The following is a 24498-nucleotide window of genomic DNA, read 5'->3' as shown; positions in this document are numbered from 1 at the left end:
ATGTGGAAATGTTAGCGTTAACCTTTTGACCTCTAAGAGTATAGGACTTACCACATATCTTCTGAGTGATTTCTACCTTGTCAATTATTATACAAGTTTACAATTATAATTTTTTTTGGTACTATTGTCACCAAAGACCTTGGTATTCATTTTAAAATGAACCCCCAAAAACCTATCTGCAAAAATGAGCATAGTTCTGTTTTTTGTTAGTATGTAGCATACAGAACAGTCTCTTGGGATACTAGAAGGAAATATCAAAACTTCTATTTATATTTATCAACTTACCTTTCTGGTTTCTTAAAAATTTTTTTTGACATTTACTTATTTTTTGAGAGGCAGACAGAGAGTGTGAGTGGGGGAGAGGCTGGGAGACAGAGGGAGACACAGAATCTGAAGCAGGCTCCAGGCTCTGAGCTGTCAACACAGAGCCTGATGGGGGGCTTGAACTTATGAACTATGAGATCATGACCTGAGCCAAAGTCAAATGCTTAACTGATTGAGCCACCCAGGTGCCCCATTACCTTTTTAGTTTCTATTTTTATTTTACACTGTACAAGATTATATCAGATATCATAACATATCAAAATACCAGTTATGATACCAGTATATCAGTATATTTATTTTGGGAGTGCTTAACAATAGCAGTGCATAGTCAAGAATGTTGAGATCACTGTACTGTGTAATAGGCTTCTAAGCAGTGGGCTTTAAAACCAAATTCTGCATATCAATTTTTTTTTCCACAATGACCCAGTTCAGTTTCATGAGCATCTGCATGAATTCACAGGGGAAATTAAGTACCAGGAGGAGATGATATTGAGTGAAAATCTAAAACATGATTATATAATTAAAACATTCAGAGGATTCATATGATTATTCTAAATGAAAAGTTAATTTCTTTTTTAGTTGTCAGGTCTTAAGAAGTCTTTTTTCTTGGTCTGAGTAGATGCAAATTTAAGGATAAACAGAGGAAATCACATAACTACTATTATTTTCATCCTGCAATTTGGTATTTTTCAGTTTAGTTTGGAAAGTTTTAAATTCAGTGGTGTTAAGTATTAAGCACTTTCTAGAAATAGCTTGAAATATATTAAAAAAAATAAAAGCCTGTTCTTTAGCCTATTTTCCTTACTGAGATTTGTTTCTTGATTCAGGTTTTAATACTACTTGCAGGAAAGAATATGCCAACAAATAGAGTTGAAAGAATTTTATTGCAATTAGACACATAATAAAAATTATTTAACATTTGTTTTGTGTTTTGTAACATGTAGAGGATCTTCCTATTATCTCTTGGTAATTTGCAAGGTTGAGTTAATTTTTTTAACTGTTTATTTTTTAGAGAGAGAGACAGGGAGACAGAAAGCAAGCAGGGGAGGGGTAGAGAGAGAGGGACACACAGAATCAGAAGCAGGCTCCAGGCTCTGAGTTGTCAGCACAGAGCCCGATGTCGGGCTCGAACTCACGGCATGGACCGTGAGATCATGACCTGAGCTGAAGTTGAATGCTCAACCGAGTCACCCAGGTGCCCCTTGAGTTAATTTTTTAAATTGGGAAGGAAGTATAATATAATGTAAAAGAGTAGTAAAACAAATCTGATAAAAAAAAATACAAAATACTCAGAGTTGGAAAAAATAGAAACATGCAGAAGAAAAGGATTAATGAGCCACAATGAAAACACACAAATAAATGTCTGTTGCACAGTATTAATTAAATAGTAAGCACAATTGTTAGTTTTACAAGTGAATAGCTATGACTAAGCAGTCACATAAAATCTTGGGTAACATCATGAGTTTTTTTAAAAAATTAGTCATTTCCCCATAGCTTTTCCTCTTTGAAAAAATATTGACTGACACATTTTAACCTGTATGTAATTTCTTACCTGCAGCTAGAGATACACAATATTGCTCTTTTTCTTTTGTGATCTCATTTAGCCTATATGGCACATCCATGAGTGAAGGTGAAAGACGTGGCAGAGAAGGGCACTTTCCTACTCCACACATTTGCACTGATCCCAGTGAAAGGTGTTTCACAAAGGTAGAACCATTCTGAACAAAGCTGTAACAAAGTGACCGAGTTTAAAATATTTGTAGAGGGGCACCTAGGTGGCTTAGTCAGCTGAGTGTCTTACTCTTGATTTTGGCTCAAGTCATGATCTCATGGTTCGTGAGATTGAGCCCTGAGTCAGGCTCTGTGCTGAGCCTGCTTGGGATTCTTTCCCTTTCTCTGCCCCTCCCCTTCTTGTGCACATTCTCTCTCTTTCTCTCTTTCCTCTCGAATAATAAATACACTTAAAAATATTATTTGTAGAAATGCAAAATTGTGGTGTTCATACCACATACTTGAAATCTACTCTCAACAGATCTTAAGTGTACAATGCAATACTGCTATTTACAGGCACAATGGTACACAGCACATTTCTAGAACTTACTCATCTTGCATACCTACTATTTCAAAATTATTTAGCAGTGCCATTTTATTTGGTTTCTTTCAAAGTCTCTCTACGCAGATGTGTAAAAATGGTAATACTAGTTGAAAACATTTTCAATTTGGTTAGATTTCAGAACTGCTTTCATTTCACCCAATATTACAACTGGCTTTAAGTCCATGACCTTGTTGTGCCAAATGGAAGGAAGGGCTGAAGTTCTGTTCTTTCTGAAATTATGCCCAAATCAATTTGGTGGCTCTTCAGTGGCACATTAGATCTGTAATTTCATTTTAGGGAAATTTATCACTAAAGGCAGATTTCATTCATAATAACAGAATAATTTTTTTCTTAGTTAATGAAAAATTAGAAAAAGAACTATATATGCATATTCTTTAAAAAATTTTTTTTAAACATTTTTATTTATTTTTGAGAGACAGAGCACGAGCAGGGGAGGGGCAGACAGAGAGGGAGACACAGAATCCAAAGCAGGCTCCAGGCTCTGAGCTATCAGCACAGACCCTGACGCGGGGCTTGAACTCACACACTGTGAGATCATGACCTGAGCTGAAGTCTGACGCTTAACTGACTGAGCTACCCAGGCATATTTTGTATGAATATTCTAAACTTATATCCATTAACGTAACGAGTCAATGAGTAAACAGAAACAAATAATATAAAACAATTAAATTTTCTCATGAACATGTTTTTTTAGCTTTACTGAACAGATTTTAATGGGGATGTTTGTTTTTATATGCTCCAGATTAAAGGATGCAAATATATTTATTATCCACTTACAGACTCTCAGCTCTGAGTCTATGACAATTCCTTACGTTTTGGTCTTTCAAATGTGTGTATAAACTGACTGAATACAGTTTCTACACAAGCATGCCTATTTACTCAAGCTTTGTTGGATATACCTTGACATCTGCTTCCATGCTATATCCAGAAGAGTGGTGTATGCACCGATTAGTATAGCATCAAAGTAGCATGGGATAAGATAACGTGGGATCTGCTTCAGGTAGAAGAACATAGCCTGCAACCATTTACCAACCTGTCATAAAAATAATTTTAGAAGTTAATTCGGTGTGTTTACAGGCTGGATGCATTTTACGAGGTAAATCCAAACATGCATCTATTATCTAATAATCCACTAGATTTCCATTTATTAGAATCAGAAGATGATGAAGAAGGGAGGGAAATATTTCAGGTCAGAAAACAATGTTAATTTTATAGATACCATAGTAATATAATTTTTATTTGTGTCCTTGTTTTTTTCAGCTAGAACATAGCTTTACTTACTTCAGCAATAGTTCCCGACCGCGAAATAAGCCGGTTACTGACATAGTCAATCATCCAATCTCCAGATCTCAAATTATCACAGAAGGGATGCCCCAAGTCATTCTTTGGTCTTATTTCTGCCAAGACGGACATTAATCCTGAAAATTCATAGAAATATCATGCTGTTATTAGCAGAGGCAACTTGTTCCCATAGCCTGGGCTACTGCTGTCTCTAATGATTTAGGGTGAACACATATAGACGTAGACACAAGGGCTGCAAAGACCACAGTGGCACTTCCCGTGGTTGGAGATAAGTGTGGCAACAGTGGCTGGGCCCAAGATAAAAAGACATACTGAAGGGGACTACTGTCATAGGAGCTCTGCTGGGCTTTCCAAGATGCTTAACTTCTGGGACTTGTTTTGTTCTTTTGAATTTGAATATTATAATATTCAAAGGCAACTAAATGTCATAGTTTCCCTACCCTAAGGCACTGGGGAAAAATTGGTAAGTCTGTGTCTTCTCATAGTGGAAAGTGGTAGATTCATTACTATTCAGGCAATCACAGGACTGGTTTCAGAGAGAACAAGAGCATCTCTGGTAACAATAATAACAAAGCCTGCTTTAGAAAGAATCTTTGAAATATAACAAGAGGTAGCTGGGACTAAACAAACCATCAAGGTGAATATATGGGCATATCCTTAAGTAATACTCAACAGAAACTCATAGAATTCCTATGCATACATAGCAGAGTCTGTTATTTCAATGACAGAACAATAGCACTTCTTTGGTTGCCCAATAATGCAATAATTTCCACCTTAAAAATACTATATTAATAGCCTCATCATGTTCACTTTGACTAAGTTTATTTATATATTTAGAATTTAATTTTACTGTGTATGTAGCATGTCTCGAGAAATTGAAAAAATAATTATATAAATTTAAGATGTAGTTCTTTCTCTCAAGGGCCTTTACAACCTTCTTTGGGAAACAAAGCTTAAAACATAAAAAAAAAAACAACTAGAAAACAAGACAGTATAAAATAACATTTCACTTTTGCCCTAGTATTTTAAGGGAAGGCAAACATTGCTCAGCAAATGTGAGCTCCACTTGTTTAATAATGGTGACATGATGGAGCCTCGTTTTAGAAAAAGAGATCTGATATATCAATGGGATGGGATGATTTGTGGAAGAGGTAACAAGAGGTTGGAAAACAGGTTACTTGGTTTTGCAGACGGGACTTAGTCTTTGAATAGGGTGCTAACTATGAAAATAAAAGGATATGGCATATCACAGAGAACACAGAAAAAAATCCATAGTCATAATCACTGATTAAATAGTGAAGATAAGAGGGATGGATCCAAAAATAGATTCCTGGATTCCAACATGATTGAGTATGTATTATTGTAAGAAGTAGAGAAGAAGAGAAAGGGAATGTGGCTTAGGGGAGAGAAAGTCAGTGAAGTTGGTTGGTTTGATGTAACTGGATATTGCTATTAAAAAAATTTTTTTTAATGTTTATTTATTTTTGAGAGAGAGAGAGAGAGAGAGAGAGAGAGAGAGAGAGAGAGAGAGAGAGAAAGCACGGGGGAGGGGCAGAGAGAGAGAGAGACCCAGAATCTGAAGCAGGCTCCAGGCTCTGAGCTGTCAACACAGAACCTGACATTGGGCTTGAACACACAAGCAGTGAGATTATGACCTGAGCTGAAGTCTGATACTCAACCGACTGAGCCACCCAGGCACCCTGAATGTTGCTATCAAGAGCCTGCTAGAAATATTCAGTGGAATGTTGGAAACACTAAACTGTCAGAGAAAAAAGGGATTGATATAAAGAAAAAAATAAATCAGGACAGAGTTAGTAACGAACTAGACTTAACTCTAAGAAAGGAAAGAAAAGAAGTTCATGGAGGGGCGCCTGGGTGACTCAGTCGGTTAAGCGTCCAATTTCGGCTCAGGTCGTGATCTCGCAGTTCATGAGTTCAAGCCCCACATCTGGCTCTGTGCTGACAGCTCGAGCCTGATGCCTGCTTCAGATTCTGTCTCCCTCACTCTCTGCCCCTGCCCTGCTCATGGTCTCTCTAAAATAAAAAATTAACATTAAAAAAAATAAAAAAAAAAGTTCATGGAAGTCTTTTCTGTCAAGTAGCAGGTGTTCAACAGCTCGGAGTGAAAATGGAATAAATAGCTGTTTATGACTGGTAACATATACATTTCTTTATTTCTCACAGCACAAAACATTATGTGTTGAAAGTGAGACTGTTTTAGAAAAAAGTGTCATAAGTACAAAAATCTGAAATTTACTGACAGCTTCTTATGTGCTTAGTTTTGTAGAAAGTATAAAAGCTAAAAAACAAGAATGCAAAAAAGGCAAACATTCTTTTTTCTCAAGGTACAATCTACTTAGTGGAATTAAAAAAAAATTTTTTTTAACGTTTATTTATTTTTGAGACAGAGAGAGAGAGAGACAGAGCATGAACGGGGGAGGGGCAGAGAGAGAGAGACAGAGTCGGAAGCAGGCTCCAGGCTCTGAGCCATCAGCCCAGAGCCCAACGCGGGGCTCGAACTCACGGACCGCGAGATTGTGACCTGAGCTGAAGTCAGACGCTTAACCGACTGAGCCACCCAGGCGCCCCTTAGTGGAATTTTAAAGCTAATAACCACCAAGTACTAACTATGAACCAAGCATTGTCTAAGTGCTTTACATGTATTATCTCATTTAATCCTTGTGGTAGGCACTAGTACTGTTTCCATTTTATAGATGAGAAAATTGAACCATGGAGAGCTTACTCTAAGGTTATACAGCTAGTTAGTATAGAACCAGCAAGTCTGGTTCTAAATCCTTTTTTCCCCCAAATTTATTTATTTATTTTCAGAGAGAGCAAGTGGGGGGAGGGGCAGAGAAAGAGGGAGTGAGAGAGAATCCCACGCAGGCTCCATGCTGCCAGCACAGAGCCCAACACAGGCTCCAACTCTGGAAACTGTGAGATCATGACCTGAGCAGAAACCGAGAGTTGGACGCTTAACTAACTGAGCCACTCAGGCATCCCTAGAGCCCATTCTTAACCACAACAATAAAGATTCACAAAACACGTTGTGCTAATTACTAAAATACGCAATATATTCCAAGGGCCAAGTAAGAGGAATAATAAATTAATACAATGGGTATCTAGGGGACAAAGAAATAACTGTGAAAATTAATAGTTAAGGAATGCTTTGTGGAAAATGTAAGAATTGAATTCATCTTTATTATTTTTAAAAAAATTTTTTTAAACGTTTATTTATTTTTGAGACAGAGAGAGACAGAGCATGAACGGGAGAGGGTCAGAGGGAGGAAGACACAGAATCTGAAACAGGCTCCAGGCTCTGAGCTGTCAGCACAGAGCCCGATGCGGGGCTCGAACTCACGGACCTTGAGATCATGACCTGAGCCGAAGTCGGCCGCTTAACCAACTGAGCCACCCAGGCGCCCCTGAATTCATCTTTAAAGATGGGTTAGATGGACAAAGAAAATAAGGAGTTGCAAAGGAGGCATGATACATGGGATCCTATATGAACCAGGAACACATGTGTGATAAACCAAATTTTGCGGACAAACATCCAAGAAAATATTTCCAACCAGATGGGTTAAACTGATAATTAAATATTTAGCTCCTATGTTCTGTCTTACAACTACTTAATATTTTATTATAAGTTCTCTTTGTAGGATAAGACAAATATGCAATGAAACAAAACTTCCAATTAGATGAAAAAGAAAGATGAATGTATAATAGTTACAACCTAGTCCCATTTGGGGCCCAAACAAATCTTCTCATTTAGTCTTCAAGAAAGCCCTATGAATTAGACAGTATTTTTCACATTTTATAGAGGCAGAAATTGGAGCAGAGAAAAGGGAAGTTACTTGTTGGAGATCCAGCTGGTGGAGCCACAATTTGAACCTAAGCAGTCAAATTCTGAGCCTGGACTCCTATTTCCATAAGAAGACACCATATGACCCTAAAAAAACCCTCCAAAGATTTAACTATCCTTGCATTTGCTTACCTTGAAGACCTGCATATTTAAGAGATGACCAGTTTGGGATGTCGTAACAGCCTCCACCATCTTCTTGTTCTTCTGCTTCACATCGGTAAAGTACCTGATTCAGCTCAGCCAAAGTTAATTTAGAAGCAATACTAAGAAGTGGAAAATAAAGAGAACTGGTTAAATACAGTAAAATTTCACTTGCTGTCAATAAAACTAAAGAGGAAAATCTGAATCATAACCATAAAGTGTCTTAGCAATATATGTTTTAGGAATTTGGCATTATGATATACATTATAAACAATATTCATTATGAATAGTAATTTAAAGATAAAACATGCTAAAAATTCAGTTAGAAGTAACATTTCTTCCAAGCAAAAAAAAAAAAAAAAGAATTGTCAAATTTTACTACTTAGAGTATGCTAGAAAATTTTTTGGTTGCTACCACCTTTTTCTCACAAATTAAAAAAAATTTTTTTTTAACTTTTATTTATTTTTGAGACAGAGAGAGACAGAGCATAACGGGGGAGGGTCAGAGAGAGAGGGAGACACAGAATCGGAAACAGGCTCCAGGCTCTGAGCTGTCAGCACAGAGCCCGATGCGGGGCTTGAACTCACAGACCGTGAGATCATGACCTGAGCTGAAGTCGGCCACTCAACCGACTGAGCCACCCAGGCGCCCCCAAATTTACTTTTTTAATCTTTCTAGTTGGGCTTAGTTGTTTCTTTATATTCTATGTGGGACATCAATAGCTTTTTATGCTAATTATCTTGAAATCAAAATACTTCTCAAAGACTAGTAAAGGGATAATCAAAAGTCACAGTTAACCACCTTAGAAATCAGGTAGCATTTCTCTCCTTTTCCTTTTCTCCTTTCTGCAGGTTGCATTACCCTTTAGTTGGGTTATTCAGGAAACCAGGATTTTCTTAGATAAAGATGCTTCTTGATAGTAGTTGGAAGGAACTGTCTATCATGGCCTTGGTTTCCCTTTGTCCAAGTAGCAGTGAGACTGTATTACTGACTACACCTGAATACAACCAAAAACTCTACTTTCTTGCAATTCTAGCTGTTTAGTCATTTCATTTTACCTAACTGAACACAAATCCTCCTGAGTTGTATGTGAACACATAATCCTCTTGAATGTACTTCCTTCCTTCTCTTTTAGTTCCGCCTCAGCTTAGAAAATTATTGTTGGCTGTGCTTTATTCCCTGTCTCTGCCTAGACTCTGTCCCCACAGCTGGGACTGACTTCTCCTTCATCTGCAGTCTGTGAATCAAGTTTGACCAAATCAGTCAGCAGTCTCAGTATCAACTCCATTCTAGGGCAATATTTTTCAACATGTAGCCAGTGAACTTGCATATGAATTCCCTGGAGCTTATTAAAATGCATATTTCTTGGCCTTGCCCCAAAATAACCTGAGTAGGTCTGAGGATGAATATTCATTTTATAAGTACTGTGCAGAAACACCAAATTGCTTCATCACAGATTTTTTTTAGAATGCAACTACTTTTCTAACAATAGTTTGAATGGAGCTAATATCCTTAATGATAAAAGCTCTTATAAAAACAAAAAGTTGAACACAACAGAAAAATGGACTGGTACATAAAATGATATTTCATGGACAGCCAGTGAACAACAACAAAAATGTAGCTTGGGGGTGCCTGGCTGGCTCAGTTGGAGAAGCATGCAACTCTTGATCTCAGGGTCATGAGTTCGGGACCCACACTGGGTGTAGAGATTGCTAAAAAGACAAACTTAAAAAAATTTAGCTTAACTAATATTTAAAACAAATTAAGATGTGACTTTAAAGTAGTTTATGTTTACAAATTTGATTAGTAATAGCTAACACTCATCGATCACTTACCATCATCTTATAATCACTGTTCTAAGTGTTTTACATAAATAATCATAACTGTTTAAAAGAGGCACTATATTGATATCTATTAGGTTGCTTGCCCAAGGTCTTACTTCTTACAGCTATGAGAGTCTGAAATCAATTCAGGTTGGTTCGATATTCTATGCTCTTAACATTGCATTGTAACAATATATACTCAGAATTGGTAACAATGTCAAGTAATGGACACCCTTACATAGAGCTGAAAGAATAAAATCTTTCTGGAGGAGATTTGGCAGTTTTAAAAGCCTCAGATATGTGGAGATAGACTTATGAAGAAATTCCGTTTCTGGAAATTTATCCTAGTATTTATGACAGCAAACATATATGGAGCATTTATTATGTGCCATCAAGTGTTAAGTGCTTTCTATGCAGTATCCTATTTAACCCTTACTAAATTTAAGAGGTAGGTGCTATTATCAGCCCAGTTCTTCAGGTGGAAAAACTGAGATGAAGAAAATCTTAATATGTTGTCTAAGATTATTTTAGGAATAGTGAAGCTGGAGTGAAAGCCAACTCTAAATTTCAAAACCCAATTTTTTTGGTATTATGTGGTACCACCTAGTAAGGGAATAGATAGTAAGGGAATGACTAAGAATTCAGGCAAAGATGAATGTAAAAAAACCCACACATAACAGGGAATTATTGGATGTAGTTTAGATGTCCAAAAACTGGAGGCTGAGTAAATAAATTTGGGGATAGCCAAATAATAGAATAATATGCTCCCCCTTTTTGTGTGTTTCAAATTTTTATTTAAATTCTAGCCAGTAAGGGGCGCCTGGGTTGCTCAGTCTGTTGAGCATCTGACTTTGGCTCAGGTCACACTCCATGAGTTTGAGCCCTGCATCGGGCTCTGTGCTGACAGCTGGGAGCCTGGAGCTTGCCTCAGATTCTGTGTCTCCCTCTCTCTGAACCTCCTCTGTTTGAGCTCTTGTCTTTCTCTGTCTCAAAAATAAATAAACACTAAAGAAAAATGAAAAAAAAAATTCTAGCCAGTTAGCAACATAGTGTATGTTAACTCTAGCAGGAGTAGAATTTAGGGATTCATCACTTACATATAATACCCAGTGCTCATCACAACAAATGCCCTCCTTAATACCCATCACCCATTTAGCCCACCCCTCCCCCGCCCACCTCCCCAATACAGTCTCATTTAAAAAATGATGTGGTAAGGAATATGATGAATGTAACTTAGCCTCAAATAGTTCAGAAAAATTGTGTGCATGTGCATGTGTGTGTGTGTGTGTATAGAGATGTATGTATCTGTTTGCATGTATGTACCTATTGCTACATATAGAGAGTGTGTGAGTGTGAGAGAGTGCACAAGCAAGCACACACACAAATGATAAAGCAATAGGACAAAATGTTAATAACAGATGATGCTGATACTACTGGCCTTTGGACCACCGTGTGAATAGCAAGGATATAGAGGACTCTTATAAAAAACTGCTTCAATCAGACTTGTGGTAACTGATCAGTTATTAAAATGGCAAATCTCCATAAACTACTTACAAAGCGAAAGGAATTTTTAATATAGGATCTGAGTTGTCAACAGCAAGGCTTCCAGATTTAAAGTGAGGACTGAACTGTGTCAGATGATTTCGAAGAATTCCAACAGCGACTTGTGCATGTGGATCAAGACTAACTCTGAAAATGTTAATTAAAAAATAGTTACTTTTTAGGAATGATTTATTCCAAATTAACTCAATATATAATCTATTTTACAAACAAAGGAGCGCCTGGGTGGCTCAGTTGGTTAAGGTCTGACTTCGGCTCAGGTCATGATCTCTTGGTTGACGAGTTTGAGCCCCATGTTGGGCTGTGCTGACAGCTCTGAGCCTGGAGCCTACTTTGGATTTTGTGTCTCCCTTTCTCTCTGCCCCTCCCCTGCTTGCACTCTGTCTCTCTCTCTAAAAAATAGATAGACATTAAAAAAAAAACAAACCCAAAAACAAAATCAACAGTTTGAATTCCAACATACCTGAATATAATAACACTTCCCGGAGACAAGTTTTCAAATTCTATTTCTTGAATATATTCGTTGGGTCCTTTTGTGGCAACTCCAGCTTGTTTAACAATTTTACTTTCACTAAGCTTGAAAAAAATTGTATAAGACCATTTAACAAATAATTCTAATGTCCTTAAAATGTTAAATACAGCAGTAAGATTAGAGTCCCAAATACCTGAATATGTTCTCTAATTTCTACTGTGATATTTGGCATTCCATTGATGAAATTCTCATCCTTCCGATAAGGTTTTGCATTTCTCTCAATAGTTCTGGCTTCAAGAACTACTTCTTCAATTTTGCCTAGGAATACATGAAATGTTAATGAAATTTCATATTAAACCACCTGAAATTAGGAATTGCTAAAGGGTTTTAAAATAACTTAAAGTTGAATATGAAATATCAGTCTGAGGGTAGATGATTGTACCCAAGATGCATTTTTCACACAATGTTTTTGTTTTTAAAACATAAATTAACAAAGATTTATTTGAAAAGAGATCTTATTCAAGTAATAATGGCTTAGCTCTCAGGAACAATATATAACCTTCCTAATTTTGAGCAGAGAGAAAATAAATCACTTAGAAGACTTGTATTAAGAATTGGAAAATTTCAGAAATACAAAAAGTAGGGAAAAATTAAAAAAACCCAGGTCCTACTTCCTAGCTTAAGAAAACATTACAAATGTGTACCTTTCCTTCTCATTCAGAGGTAACTACTATCTACAGTTTGGCGTTCACTGATCCTGTGCACTTTTACTACATATGTCTGTTTCCTGACACAACAGGTTATTTTCCTATTTCCAAGCTTTATTAAAATGGATTCAGATTATATACATAGTTCTGCAACTTGCTTTTTATTATACAACACTGTATATTTTAGATTTGTTCACGTTGCTACATTAGCTGCAGCTCATTTATTTCAAATGCCATATAGCATTCCACTGTACGAATATACCAAATATATTCTCATCCCTGTCTTCTAACGGAATATCTGAGAGTTGTTCAGAGATACACCTAGGACAGAAGTGCTGAGTCAAAGGATACATAAAACTTGAATTTTATTATTTAAATAATTTAAGCTTTAAGCCATTAATCTGACAATAGGTAACAGCACCCTTTGGATCCAGAAATTCTACTTCTTGAAATATATACTAAGAGCTTGTTTAAATTTTTTTAAATGTTTTATTTATTTTTGAGACAGAGAGAGACAGAGCATGAACGGGGGAGGGTCAGAGAGAGAGGGAGACACAGAATCTGAAGCAGGCTCCAGGCTCTGAGCTGTCAGCACAGAGCCTGACGTGGGGCTCAAACCCATGGACCATGAGATCATGACCTGAGCCGAAGTCGGATGCTTAACCGACTGAGCCACCCAGGCGCCCCACTAAGAGCTTGTTTAAAAGAAAAAATTATTCTGAAAAAAATTATTCCTAATGTATATTCAAAACTTAAATAAGACACCGCTAAACACATAAAGAATATTAAAAATAGAATACTAACATAATAAAATATGAAATATTGAACATCATGAAAATGACAGTTTCGTGGACCAAATGGGGATGTTTTAGAAATGATTGGTGACCAAAACAAAATCTGAGGTAATACTGTCCACACTGATTCCAGCCATGTAAAACTATATATGTACATTAGCAACAATTAGACCAGATTAGTGAATATACACTTGTAAACAGTTAAAAATAACTAATGAACATTTAATCCTAAAACTGTTCAAGTTGATAATTTTTAAAAATTGGAGTTATGCATATTTAACAACTAGCAACCAACATAGAATATGATTATTTTTATAGGAATCTTCATCTATTCTTATAATTGACAGACTGGGATAGCTGTTAATGCTCACAGGAGAATGTTTTGCTAGAATATATGATATATAACAGTAAGTGAGGAGATAAAATACACACATCTAGAAAAAAATCTAGCAATAATAAGGATATATCTCAGGGATGCATTTTATAATTGTCAAAGAAGAGATATGGGAAGACTATAATTGCTGTATGTTCACAAAAGAGAGAAATTACTGAGTACTTAGAAAAGGTTTTTCAAGGGAGGTGGAACTTTAGTTCTTGAAAGATGTGAAAAATACACATATATAGATGTTAGTAAGACTACTTGAGGACCAATGAAAATATCTATCTGGTTAAAATAGTGGAGTAACAGAGGGCTAGGAAGGCAGTTGAGGATGGGTTATGAAGAGCCTTAAATATTAAACTATTTTTTACTTTGGTTACTACACACTATAAGTGTGTAGGTATGTACATGCACATACACAAATACACACACACAAATATACATACAGACACATGAATGTACACATATATTTCTTGGGTATAAAAGAAATAAATGTAGGTTTTATAAAAATTAGGAAATATGGGAATGTATTAAGATAAAAATAAAGCTATTTCACAACTCAAAAAATGTTAATATTTGAGAATATTTCTGACCGGGTTTTGTTCCACGTAGTAAAAATGTAAGTTCCCCCAAATTAATTCCTTTCTTCCATTCTTTTTTTAAAGTAAGCTCTATACCCAACAAGTAAGCTCTTACCCAAGTAAGCTTGAACTCACGACCCTGAGCCAGCCAGGTGCCCCAACTTACCCAAAATTTCAAATTCTTTTTCTCAGCTACAGCTATACTTGCAATGTGTTATAATATATGCTATATAATTACAATTTAATATAACAAAGTAATATAATCACAATATACCAGGGATATATTGCATTACCAGGGATGCACATTTGAGGTACTTCCTTGCTGTAAAATGAGGTCTTAGGATTCCTGAAAGCAGTTCTAGACACAGACACAACAGACTGATGAATACTGGGTGAATGTCTTGTTACTGCCACTATGTCTTCATCAACCTGATCCACATACACCTGAGAAACAGAAAGAGAAAACACATTAGCACTCAAACTGGAAAGACTTACTCTGAAATTAAACCTTAAGAAACTTAACAAAAATTTAGTTTCTTGCCTGAATGAAACCCTTGGCCCCAAGCTCTTGATGAAGTTTATTGATAGCACATCTGGCTGCAATAATTCCACTTTGGAAATTAACTTCACCTGTATTTGATGGCGATGCTCCAGGATTCCACTTAGTATAAAACCGTTCTTCAGAAACCACTGAAATCTGAACAAAGTTAAAACTTAGCCATGTATACATTTTAATTATAATGAGAACTTTTGGTAAAAGTGCTCAAGGTTGTTGGCCATTGTGGATTTAAAAAAAACAACAACACACAAACACACCTGATGAGGCACTAATTCATCATAGCCTTTAGTACTTCCACTAGCACAACATGCCATAGAAACAATCGTGGTACTCGGGAGAGCATCATATTCTGACCTATGCTAGAGAACAATAAACAAACAAAAAAACAACCAAGTTTATTTTCTTTTAAATGCAAAGTGAAGTAAAGGATACATAGTTACACACTATAAGACATTCATATGCTTTAAAACAAATAAAACATTAAAAAACTATGTACCACAATCACTTATAAATCTAAGACATGATTCTGAAGTATGTAGATATTATTGCCACTAAGTATCAGAGAACTAAGTATCAAAACATTTATTTATTGATTTTTCCTTTTTCAAGTTTTTATTTAAATTCCAGTTAGTTAACAGCCAGTGTGTAACATTAGTTTCAGGTGTAGAACTGAGTGATTCATCACGTACATACAACACCCAGTGCTCATCACAAGTGCCCTCCATAATACCCATCACCCATTTCATTTAGCCCATGCCCCCACCTACCTCCTCTCCAGCAACCCTCAGTTTGTTCTCTATACTTGAGTCTCTTTTATGGTTAGTGTCTCTCTCTCTCTCTCTTTTTTTTCTATGTTGATCCATTACATTTCTTAAATTCTATATGAATTTAGCAAAATAAGTAAACACAAGAAAGAGATTAGATGCTTACCACAATAGGACACTCATTATCATGGGTAATATCCATGAACAGGGCATGTGCAATAGCCGGCATTAAAGGCCTCAGACAAGGCTGAACAAAGGATCCAACAGGTTCTCCTCCATATCTATAAACTAACCTCCCTTCTTCATGGCTATTATATGCACTCATTGCCTCTGCAAAGCATTACAAAATATTTTAACAATCTTCATTATTATTGTCCAGAAGAGGTTAGGTTTCTTATCATAACTAACTTTCCAAACAAAGGCCACATAAATATTATAAAAAATAAAACTACTTTAAACATTTAAACAAATGTCTATTACTTTAAGTGACAAAAAAGTCTTCTCTATAACTTAGCCGAAGAAAAGGCTTATGTAGGTAAAAGGGAACACATGTTGTTTATTAGGATGTTGGTTATATAAAATCTATGGGAAAAAACCTAAGATTATATCATCTATCCAAGTAGGAGATGAAAAACAGATTTGTAGATTTTCAAAAACAAAAAAATACTTTTGTTCACGAGTCATCAATTCATCCTACTGGTCTTTCAATTTAAAAATGAGATATTTTGGGGGTGCCTGGGTGGCTCAGTTGGTTAAGCCTCCGACTTGGGTTCAACTCATGATCTCACGGGTCACCAGTTTGAGCTCCACGTTAGGCTCTGTGCTGACAGCTCTGAGCCTGGAGCCTGCTTCAGATTCTGTCTCCCTCTCTCTCTGCCCCTCCCCTGCTTGCACTCTGTCTCCCTCTCTCAAAATAAATAAATAAACATTGAAAAAAATTTTTAATGAGATATTTTTCCCCAAAGTGGAAATTTTTCCTAATAAAAACAGACTGAGTTACAGAAAATTTTGTATAGAGTATTTAAAAGAACATTAACTATGTTGGAAGTTACTAAACATTGTATGTAAAGCTATTAAATGCCTTTAATCTACTTGAACAAAAACTAAAGTTTCAGATGGGAAATACACGTCAACAAGCCTACCTCTTATTAGGGAGCTAATGCCCAGTCTAGTAACAAAGACATTGTCCAGGTCTTCGCTTCCCGTGAACAGTTCAGCTACTACATACAAATTGGGTTGCAATTTCCTAGCAGCATCCAACATGTACTGCAAAAAGCACAGTCACACATGTAGCACAAAGAGAAAAGCGAGTAGTGGGGAAGGAAAGGAGGCAGAACTAGGCATGGATTTGACATAGGAAAATATCATGGAGCAAGACAAAATGGAAATCCAAGAGGAATTTCCAAATAAATTTAATTGTACACATGTAAGAAAACATAAAACGGACCAATACACAGAGGAAACAAGAGAATTTATAAATAGAAAACAGTTAAAAAGGAAGATTAGATTTTGCAAAGATATAGAAACACAAGGGGGGCAAAAAAAGGAAGAAGAAAAATGTTAGTGTCACATTAAAAAACGTAAACCATACTGCTGTGATTCTGCTAGGCTTTCCCCCTGTTTTATGTGCATTTGTTTTTAATACTCTAACCAGACTATTAATTTTCAGGCAGCTGACTAAGCCATTATTAGGAAATTCCCTGATGGTGAATCATTTAGCTATTGCAAAGATTAGGTCTGACGAACCATACTAAAGCTAGCTTTTCCTACAGATGGTAGTAAAATCTTAATCAGAAATTAAATCAATTCCAATTTTTTTCATGTAACATTTGTAAAAAGGTTAACAAAATAACTGAAATTCTATCAGCTAACAAGTAAAATCCTAGAGGATTTTGTAACTCAAAATTAAGGAAACTGAGTTTTAATTTTCTGTTTTGTCGTAATAACAACCTTAGAAATATGTATATATGGCTGTTGCTAAAAGTCAATAAGAAAAAGACCTCTGCTAGTTTTTGGAGCTAAAAAATGTGCTACCATCTTAACTAATGTTCACTAAAGTCTTCCAAATCAAGTCAATTTTTCATCATAGGACTTGAAGCATATTCATTATAATACGGCTTTAGAATAATAGGTATTTTCCAGATATGCACACATTCCGAAAGAATAGTAAGTTGTCACTGGGAAGCTATCAAAGGTCTTATAAACGGGATGAAAATTTTAAGTGTTTTCAAAGCTGTATTAGGTAGAAGATAATGCTATAAATTTTGGCACTGTTTCAGTTTCTGTAAAAAAGCCTGAAGAGGGATAAACAACCTTTATGTTTACACTTACACTTTTATAAATAATTAATTACAAATTGATTGAAAGAGGCTAAAACTAGCTTCAATATGCTGTAATGTTAGTGCTTAAATAATAATATGTAACAGGTGACTTCACAGTGTCTATTAATATATTAAAAGCAAACTAAGAATAACAAGGATAAGACAAATTGAAATTTATATACCACTAAAATATTATTTAAAGTTAATAATAAAATAGTAATAATATGTTAACAATATGCATGACAGTATGGTTATGTATATATTATCAGAGACAATATGATCTACTTCCCTAAATTAAAATAAAAATATTAACCTATCAAACATTTTATAGCCCAGTATTCCATAACAACTGCATCAAAAGATTCTGTTACAATTGTGAAATTATGACAAAGTGCGAAATACTCCCACCAACTCAATGCCAGTGTCTAACTAGCAAAAGGAAACACGTTTTTGCATGTTTTATTTAAGGAAAGCAAGGAAAGAACACTACATTTCTTTTTTTTTAATGCAGATGAATTGTTTTTCTGTACCTCAGCTACGTGAAGGGGTGTCGAGTGGCAGTTATCAAGACGCACTCCCTGGAAATAAGTCGCAGTTATTTCAGTGTATTTTTTCATGTGCGCCCAGAGAAAAGGACAGTCGTCTGGTTTATTCCCATAGCGTAATTTGACGCTGTCTCCCCAGCAAATAAGTTCTCTCCTTAGATAAACATCTGAACCTGTTAAGAAAGGAGCTTGCTTTCAGTGGGTCAGGAAATAGAATAAAAACAATTACTTCAAGGAAATACTGCTGTTTTTAAATCACACTATTTCTACCACAAACCATATATTGGTTAAAATTATGTCTAAAATGGTATCGGCATCTAAATTTATAAAGTTTTACAAAGTTAACATTATTTTATATCTTACATCTATTCCACCAAAATTCTGTTACAGTCTCTTCTAAAAATGTGTGCTTAATGTCAAAAATTCAAGTTGCTTCTGAAAGGAAAACTGTAGCAGTAGTATCACAGGCACTTTGAAGATAGAGTTTTACCAAAAACATTTAAACCTGCCTTTCCACCTTGTTACTCATTGTTGGCAATAAGTTACATTACATCCACAGCCTAGGGCAGAAGGCCTTTTCTCACTTAGAATAACTAGAAAGGAGAATGCAGAGATACTTAAACCCAAAGTACATTCTTTTTAAAAAAATGATATTTTTGAATTAAATTTAATGTCATTAAAACAGACTTCTGAAATGTTAAAAAACATATTGATGGGTCCCCAGCAAAATTCTTCCTGGCAAAGAAACAGCTGTAGAAAAATAAAATGCTAGGAGAGAGAGGGAACCTGAAAGCTGAATTTAGTGTAACTGCTATTCAAATACCTTAATACCTCTCTGGCTACTGAATGAAATATCTCTTAAGGTAATATAATTGTAATAGCAATAGTGTCAAATGTATTTTAAAAATGCAATAGATTAAATTTTTGACCAAATAAAACCTTGTGCAGAACCATCATATAAAATAGGTAAAAGCCATTCTAGTTGAGCATATGAGGAGAAGGAGGGGAAAGAAGGGGGAAAGGAAAAGATGAATCCCATCTTTTTCGTCAATCCCTTCTCTTCTCTCTCAAACTGCATGCACTTCTGGCACCTCTGTGATGAAATACTTTAAGAACCATTAGCCTAGTGGGGAAAAAAAGTCAACGAAATAGTTTATATTTTGAGCTTGCCATAAAGTTTTCTTTCCCTATCCACAGAGAAGTTAACAAAAATGATATACCTGGTTCAGCAAAGTTTCGAAGGGGATCATCTCCCATTACCCACCCATTATGTGCCATCAGAAAACAAGCTTTATTTGGGTGATGAATCATAGATTCTTCTGCGGAGAGGGTCATTTCTTCAAATGGGAAAGTAAAATATCTATCGAGATACAATTAAATATTAAATCCACAGAGAGAAACTCTTTGGAAACAATTTAAATTAGTACTATCAAAATACAGTACTTCCTCCTTAACAAATAAAATAAGATTAGTTCGACACTATAGAAAATAAACTTCATTACAGTCAAAACTCTTCAGAAGATTTCCTTTTTTTTTATTAAAAAATTTTCAAAAATGTTTATTTACTTTTGAGAGAGAGAGAGAGATAGAGAGTGGGGGAGGGGCAGAGAGAGAGAGAGAGAGAGAGAAGGAGACACAGAATCTGAAACAGGCTCTGGGCTCTGAGCTGTCAGCACAGAGCCTGACACGGGGCTTGAATTTGGGAACAGTGAGATCATGACCTAGGCTAAAGTAGAACACTTAACCAACAGAGCCACCCAGGTGCCCCCAGATGATTTTCTGAGTAAATCTACTAGATTTGAGAAATGCAGTTAGCATTATAGCATTCTCTGGTTAACATCTTAAATAATAACTTGAAAAACCTCATAAAATTACTAAGAAAATCACTGAGGTATTGATGTTACTTTGTAAAAGCTGTTACTACACTTCAGTTGCCTAATCTGTGCTGCACATGACCTACAAGATAAGGAGCTAAATGCTGGTTCAATTTGATTGACATTGAGTTTATTATAGTAAGTACACAGTCCTCCAGAAACATTATTTTAAATGATTATAAATTGGTTCATAGTGATGATAGTTTCTCTAAACATTGGACTAACAAAATTAATTAATATTAAGCCTAGCTACCAAATCAAAACTTCCATTTCAGTTAAAAAATGTACTGGAGTTACACATTAAAGGAAGCATTCAGATTAAACTGAGAAGTAAAATACAATTTTCAATTTTTAACTTTTAATGAGAAGAAAACAAAAATGGAATACCTGGTAACTAAAGGATGTTTTCTAGTGACAGGTCCTAGTTTAGGACCATGGCCAGCCAGTCGTTCATAAAACACATTTCCCAAGAGGCAATTAACTGCCTAGAACACATTAAATGAGGTTATGTCAGTAAAACCAACAACAGCACACATTATTAACACTCAAAGAAAATCAGTAGTTCAAAAGTAGGTGAAACCTGTTCCTGATGATAGTTCACAAGTTGGTGCTTCTCTGAATTTAATTCCTCAATTCTCTTGCGGAACCAGTTACAGCATTCATTAATTGCAGCTGGCCCATTGCTAGATCAGAGACAGCAATACACACTTAATATTGGTTTTAAAATTCTACATTTAAACATTTTCTTACAAGGGTGAATGAATATATTTAAATATATTCATCAGGATCTTAATTATAGCTGAAGAAGTTTTCCAATTGTAAAAAATTTTATGTACACATATAGGAACACGGACCAGCATACAGAAAATAGAGGAAAGCATCAGGCATTTGAAGGAGTAGAATTATGGCAAATTCATTTATTTAATTTTCTGTTCAGGATTCTAAGAAATAGCATAATAGCAATACTAGCCATGAAGGTTTGTAACTAATATCATCCTTTATTTTGTAGGAAAAATACGTAACATACTCATGTGGTATGAAAGTTGCTAGTGCAATGTTCATATCTACAGTACAGCCAAGCCTTCTGTATTCAGGATCTTGAATAATCTTAAGGTGTTTCTTTGGATCAGGTTTGGTTGTTATTTTCCTATTTTCTGAAAGCAAGAGCAAGAAAAGATGATATCTTAAATGCAAATATCCACAAGGAGATTGTAATCATTACTGATTCCAAATTTTTAATTTACAATTTTTTCATAGAAAATAAAATGTTTATTTCACAAGCAGCCTTCCTACCCCCATCTTCCTGAACACCACCTAACACACACACATTCACACACACACTCACACACATACTCACACATATATATATACACAGAGAGGGCGGGGCGGGAGAGGGGGGGAAGGGAGGGATGGAGAGACAAGAACATTAAAGAAGAAAAACGCAGGGAGTCCTATCAGTTCAAACACTTCCCCACTTTTCTGCTTCAGTCGGCATTCACTTATTCTACTACACATTTTTTAGGGCATTAAGGATGCTGGTGGCACAAGTTTTCTTTTTAGGTGTTAGCAAATACACTAATATCAGGAGGTCTTTTTCTTCAAAGACTGCTTTCTATCCAAAAGTGTTTCTTTACATTCTCTGAAAGAAGCACACAGGGTTGTTTCTATACTTTTTTCCTTTTCACCAACAAGCATATTCCTTACATAAAAATTAAAAATTAAAAAGTAAATAAATGCTGCTCTGTGGGAGGAATTTTCATGCCTTTTCTGGAACTTGTTCTTAGTAAATTAGGTGTTGTGCAGGATTGCCCCCACTGGGCTTGATTTTATAATTACTAATTAATATCTGGCTTATTCTAAAGAGATCTTGAAGTGGCTTATAAAAGCACAAAATAAGATAAAATATATATATAAATTCTTAAAATCTAGTGTCTGAGGTTCATCTGCAAGAGTAACCATATGAGCAATACCTATCAAAATAATACCAGCATTCTTCACAAAGCTAGAACAAACAATCGTAAAATTTGTATGGAATCAGAAAAGACCCCAAATAGCCAAAGCAATCTTGAAAAAGGAAACCAACACAGGAGGCATTATAATTCTGGACTTAAAGCTGTATTACAAAGCTGTATCATCAAGTATGGTACTGGCACAAAAACAGACACTCAGATCAATGGAACAGAATAAAGAACCCAGAAATGGACCCACAAACATATGGCCAACTAATCTTTGACAAAGCAGGGAAGAATATCCATCCGATGGAATAAAGACAGTCTCTTCAGCAAGTGGTGCTGGGAAAACTGGACAGCAACATGCAGATAAATGAACCTGGACCACTTTCTTACACCATACACAAAAATAAACTCAAAATGAGTGAAAGACCTAAATGTAAGACAGGAAGCCATCAAAATCCTCGAGGAGAAAGCAGGCAAAAACCTCTTTGACCTTGGCCACTGCAATTTCTTACTCAACATGTCTCCAGAGGCAAGGGAAACAAAAGCAAAAATTAACTACCAGGATCTCCTCAAAATAAAAAGTTTCTGCACAGGGAAGGAAATAATCAGCAAAACTAAAAGGCAACTGATGGAATGGGAGAAGATATTTGCAAATGACATATCAGATAAAGGGTTAGTGTCCAAAATCTATAAAGAACTTATCAAACTCAACACCCAAAAAACAAATAATCCAGTGAAGAAATGGGCAAAAGACATGAATAGACACTTCTCCAAAGAAGACATTCAGATGGCCAACCGACATATGAAAAAATGCTCAACATCACTCATCATCAGGGAAATACAGATCAAAACCACCATGAGATACCACCTCGCACCTGGCAGAATGGCTAATATTAACAACTCAGACAACAACAGATGTTGGCGAGGATGCGGAGAAAGAGGATCTCTTTTGCGCTGCTGGTGGAAATGCAAACTGGTGCAGCCACTCTGGAAAACAGTATGGAGGTTCCTCAAAAAACTAAAAATAGAACTACCCTATGACCCAGCAATGGCACTACTAGGTATTTATCCAAGGGATACAGGAATGCTGTTTTGAAGGGGCACATGCACCCCAATGTTTATAGCAGCACTATCAACAACAGCCAAAGTATGGAAAGAACCCAAATGTCCATCAATGGATGAATGGATAAAGAAGATGTGGTATACATATACAATGGAGTATTACTTGGCAATCAAAAAGAATGAAATCTTGCCATTTGCAACTATGTGGATGGAACTGGAGGATATTATGCTAAGCAAAATTAGTTAGTCAGAGAAAGACAAATACCATATGACTTCACTCATATGAGGACTTTAAGACACAGAACAGATGAACACAAGGGAAGGGAAGCAAAAATAATATAAAAACAGGGAGGGGTACAAAACATAAGAGACTCTTAAATATGGAGAACAAACAGAGGGTTACTGGAGGGGTTTGGGGAGGGGATGGGCTAAATGGGTAAGGGGCATTAAGGAATCTACTCCCAAAATCATTGTTGCACTATATACAAATTAAAATTAAATTAAATTAAATTAAATTAAATTAAATTAAATTAAAAAAGAGTAACCATATGAAAACTGCCAAGAAGTGTTTGAAAAAAAAGAAAAAGCTACACAATCAGTGTAAATGATAAAACAGTCTTCAATATTGGTAGAGTGAATAAAAGATTACTGTAATAGTATAGATAACAAACCCATATATATTTCGCATATGACTACACTATGAAGGATTTATGGTGGTACTACAAATCAGTAAAAAAGGATGGATTATAAATTCAATATCATTTTCTGAATAAAAATAAATACCTTATATAATATACAAAAATAAATTACAGGTGTATTGAACATTTAAATGTAAAATATAAATAAGATTATTAGAAGAAAGCAATGTTGATGGAAGGATTTTTCTCAGCATGATGTGAAATCAGAAGCCATAAAAGACAAGACTGACAAATTTGACTATACTGAAAAAAATACCTCCATAAATCAAGAGTTAAAGGATCAACAGCATACTAGGAGGGCATATGTGAGGCCAGTATAATAAGGAATCACCAATAATAATAAGTCAATGTGAAAATGTCAAATAACCCCAACCTAACAGAAAAATAGGAAAGAACATTCATATACAATTAATGGAAAAATGGTGAAGTAACACGTGAAAAGATACTTCACTAATGAGCAAAAAGCTGCAAATTAAAATAAGGAATGTTTTGTCCAATTGACAAAGATTATAAAGATTAATGGTATCTTGTTGGTGAGGGTATATTTAGTGATGATGTAAATTGGTACAACTTGTGTTGAAAAGCAACTGGACAATATCTATTGTAAATTTATCATTAAATTTGTAAACTCTTTGACTCAGAAATTCTGTGTCTAACA

The 24498-nt window shown here is 35.4% G+C and overlaps 1 protein-coding gene across 1 annotated transcript in view; it reads right to left on the bottom strand.

Annotated features, from left to right (window-relative positions):
* The window catches only part of AGL (amylo-alpha-1, 6-glucosidase, 4-alpha-glucanotransferase), an 83256-nt gene that overhangs the window by 29466 nt on the left and 29292 nt on the right, over window positions 1-24498 (bottom strand). The window contains 17 exon segments of the mRNA XM_003990359.6: window positions 1877-2052; window positions 3340-3473; window positions 3722-3858; window positions 7737-7867; window positions 11124-11258; window positions 11593-11705; window positions 11795-11919; window positions 14356-14506; window positions 14604-14759; window positions 14879-14980; window positions 15552-15715; window positions 16528-16651; window positions 18237-18424; window positions 19472-19611; window positions 20513-20610; window positions 20706-20808; window positions 21153-21279. Of these exon segments, the coding sequence (XP_003990408.3) occupies window positions 1877-2052; window positions 3340-3473; window positions 3722-3858; window positions 7737-7867; window positions 11124-11258; window positions 11593-11705; window positions 11795-11919; window positions 14356-14506; window positions 14604-14759; window positions 14879-14980; window positions 15552-15715; window positions 16528-16651; window positions 18237-18424; window positions 19472-19611; window positions 20513-20610; window positions 20706-20808; window positions 21153-21279 (2304 nt within the window).

The sequence above is a fragment of the Felis catus genome, chromosome C1 (genome assembly GCF_018350175.1).
Source record: "Felis catus isolate Fca126 chromosome C1, F.catus_Fca126_mat1.0, whole genome shotgun sequence".
NCBI lineage: Eukaryota > Metazoa > Chordata > Mammalia > Carnivora > Felidae > Felis > Felis catus.
This window is presented reverse-complemented; position numbering and strand designations above follow the sequence as displayed.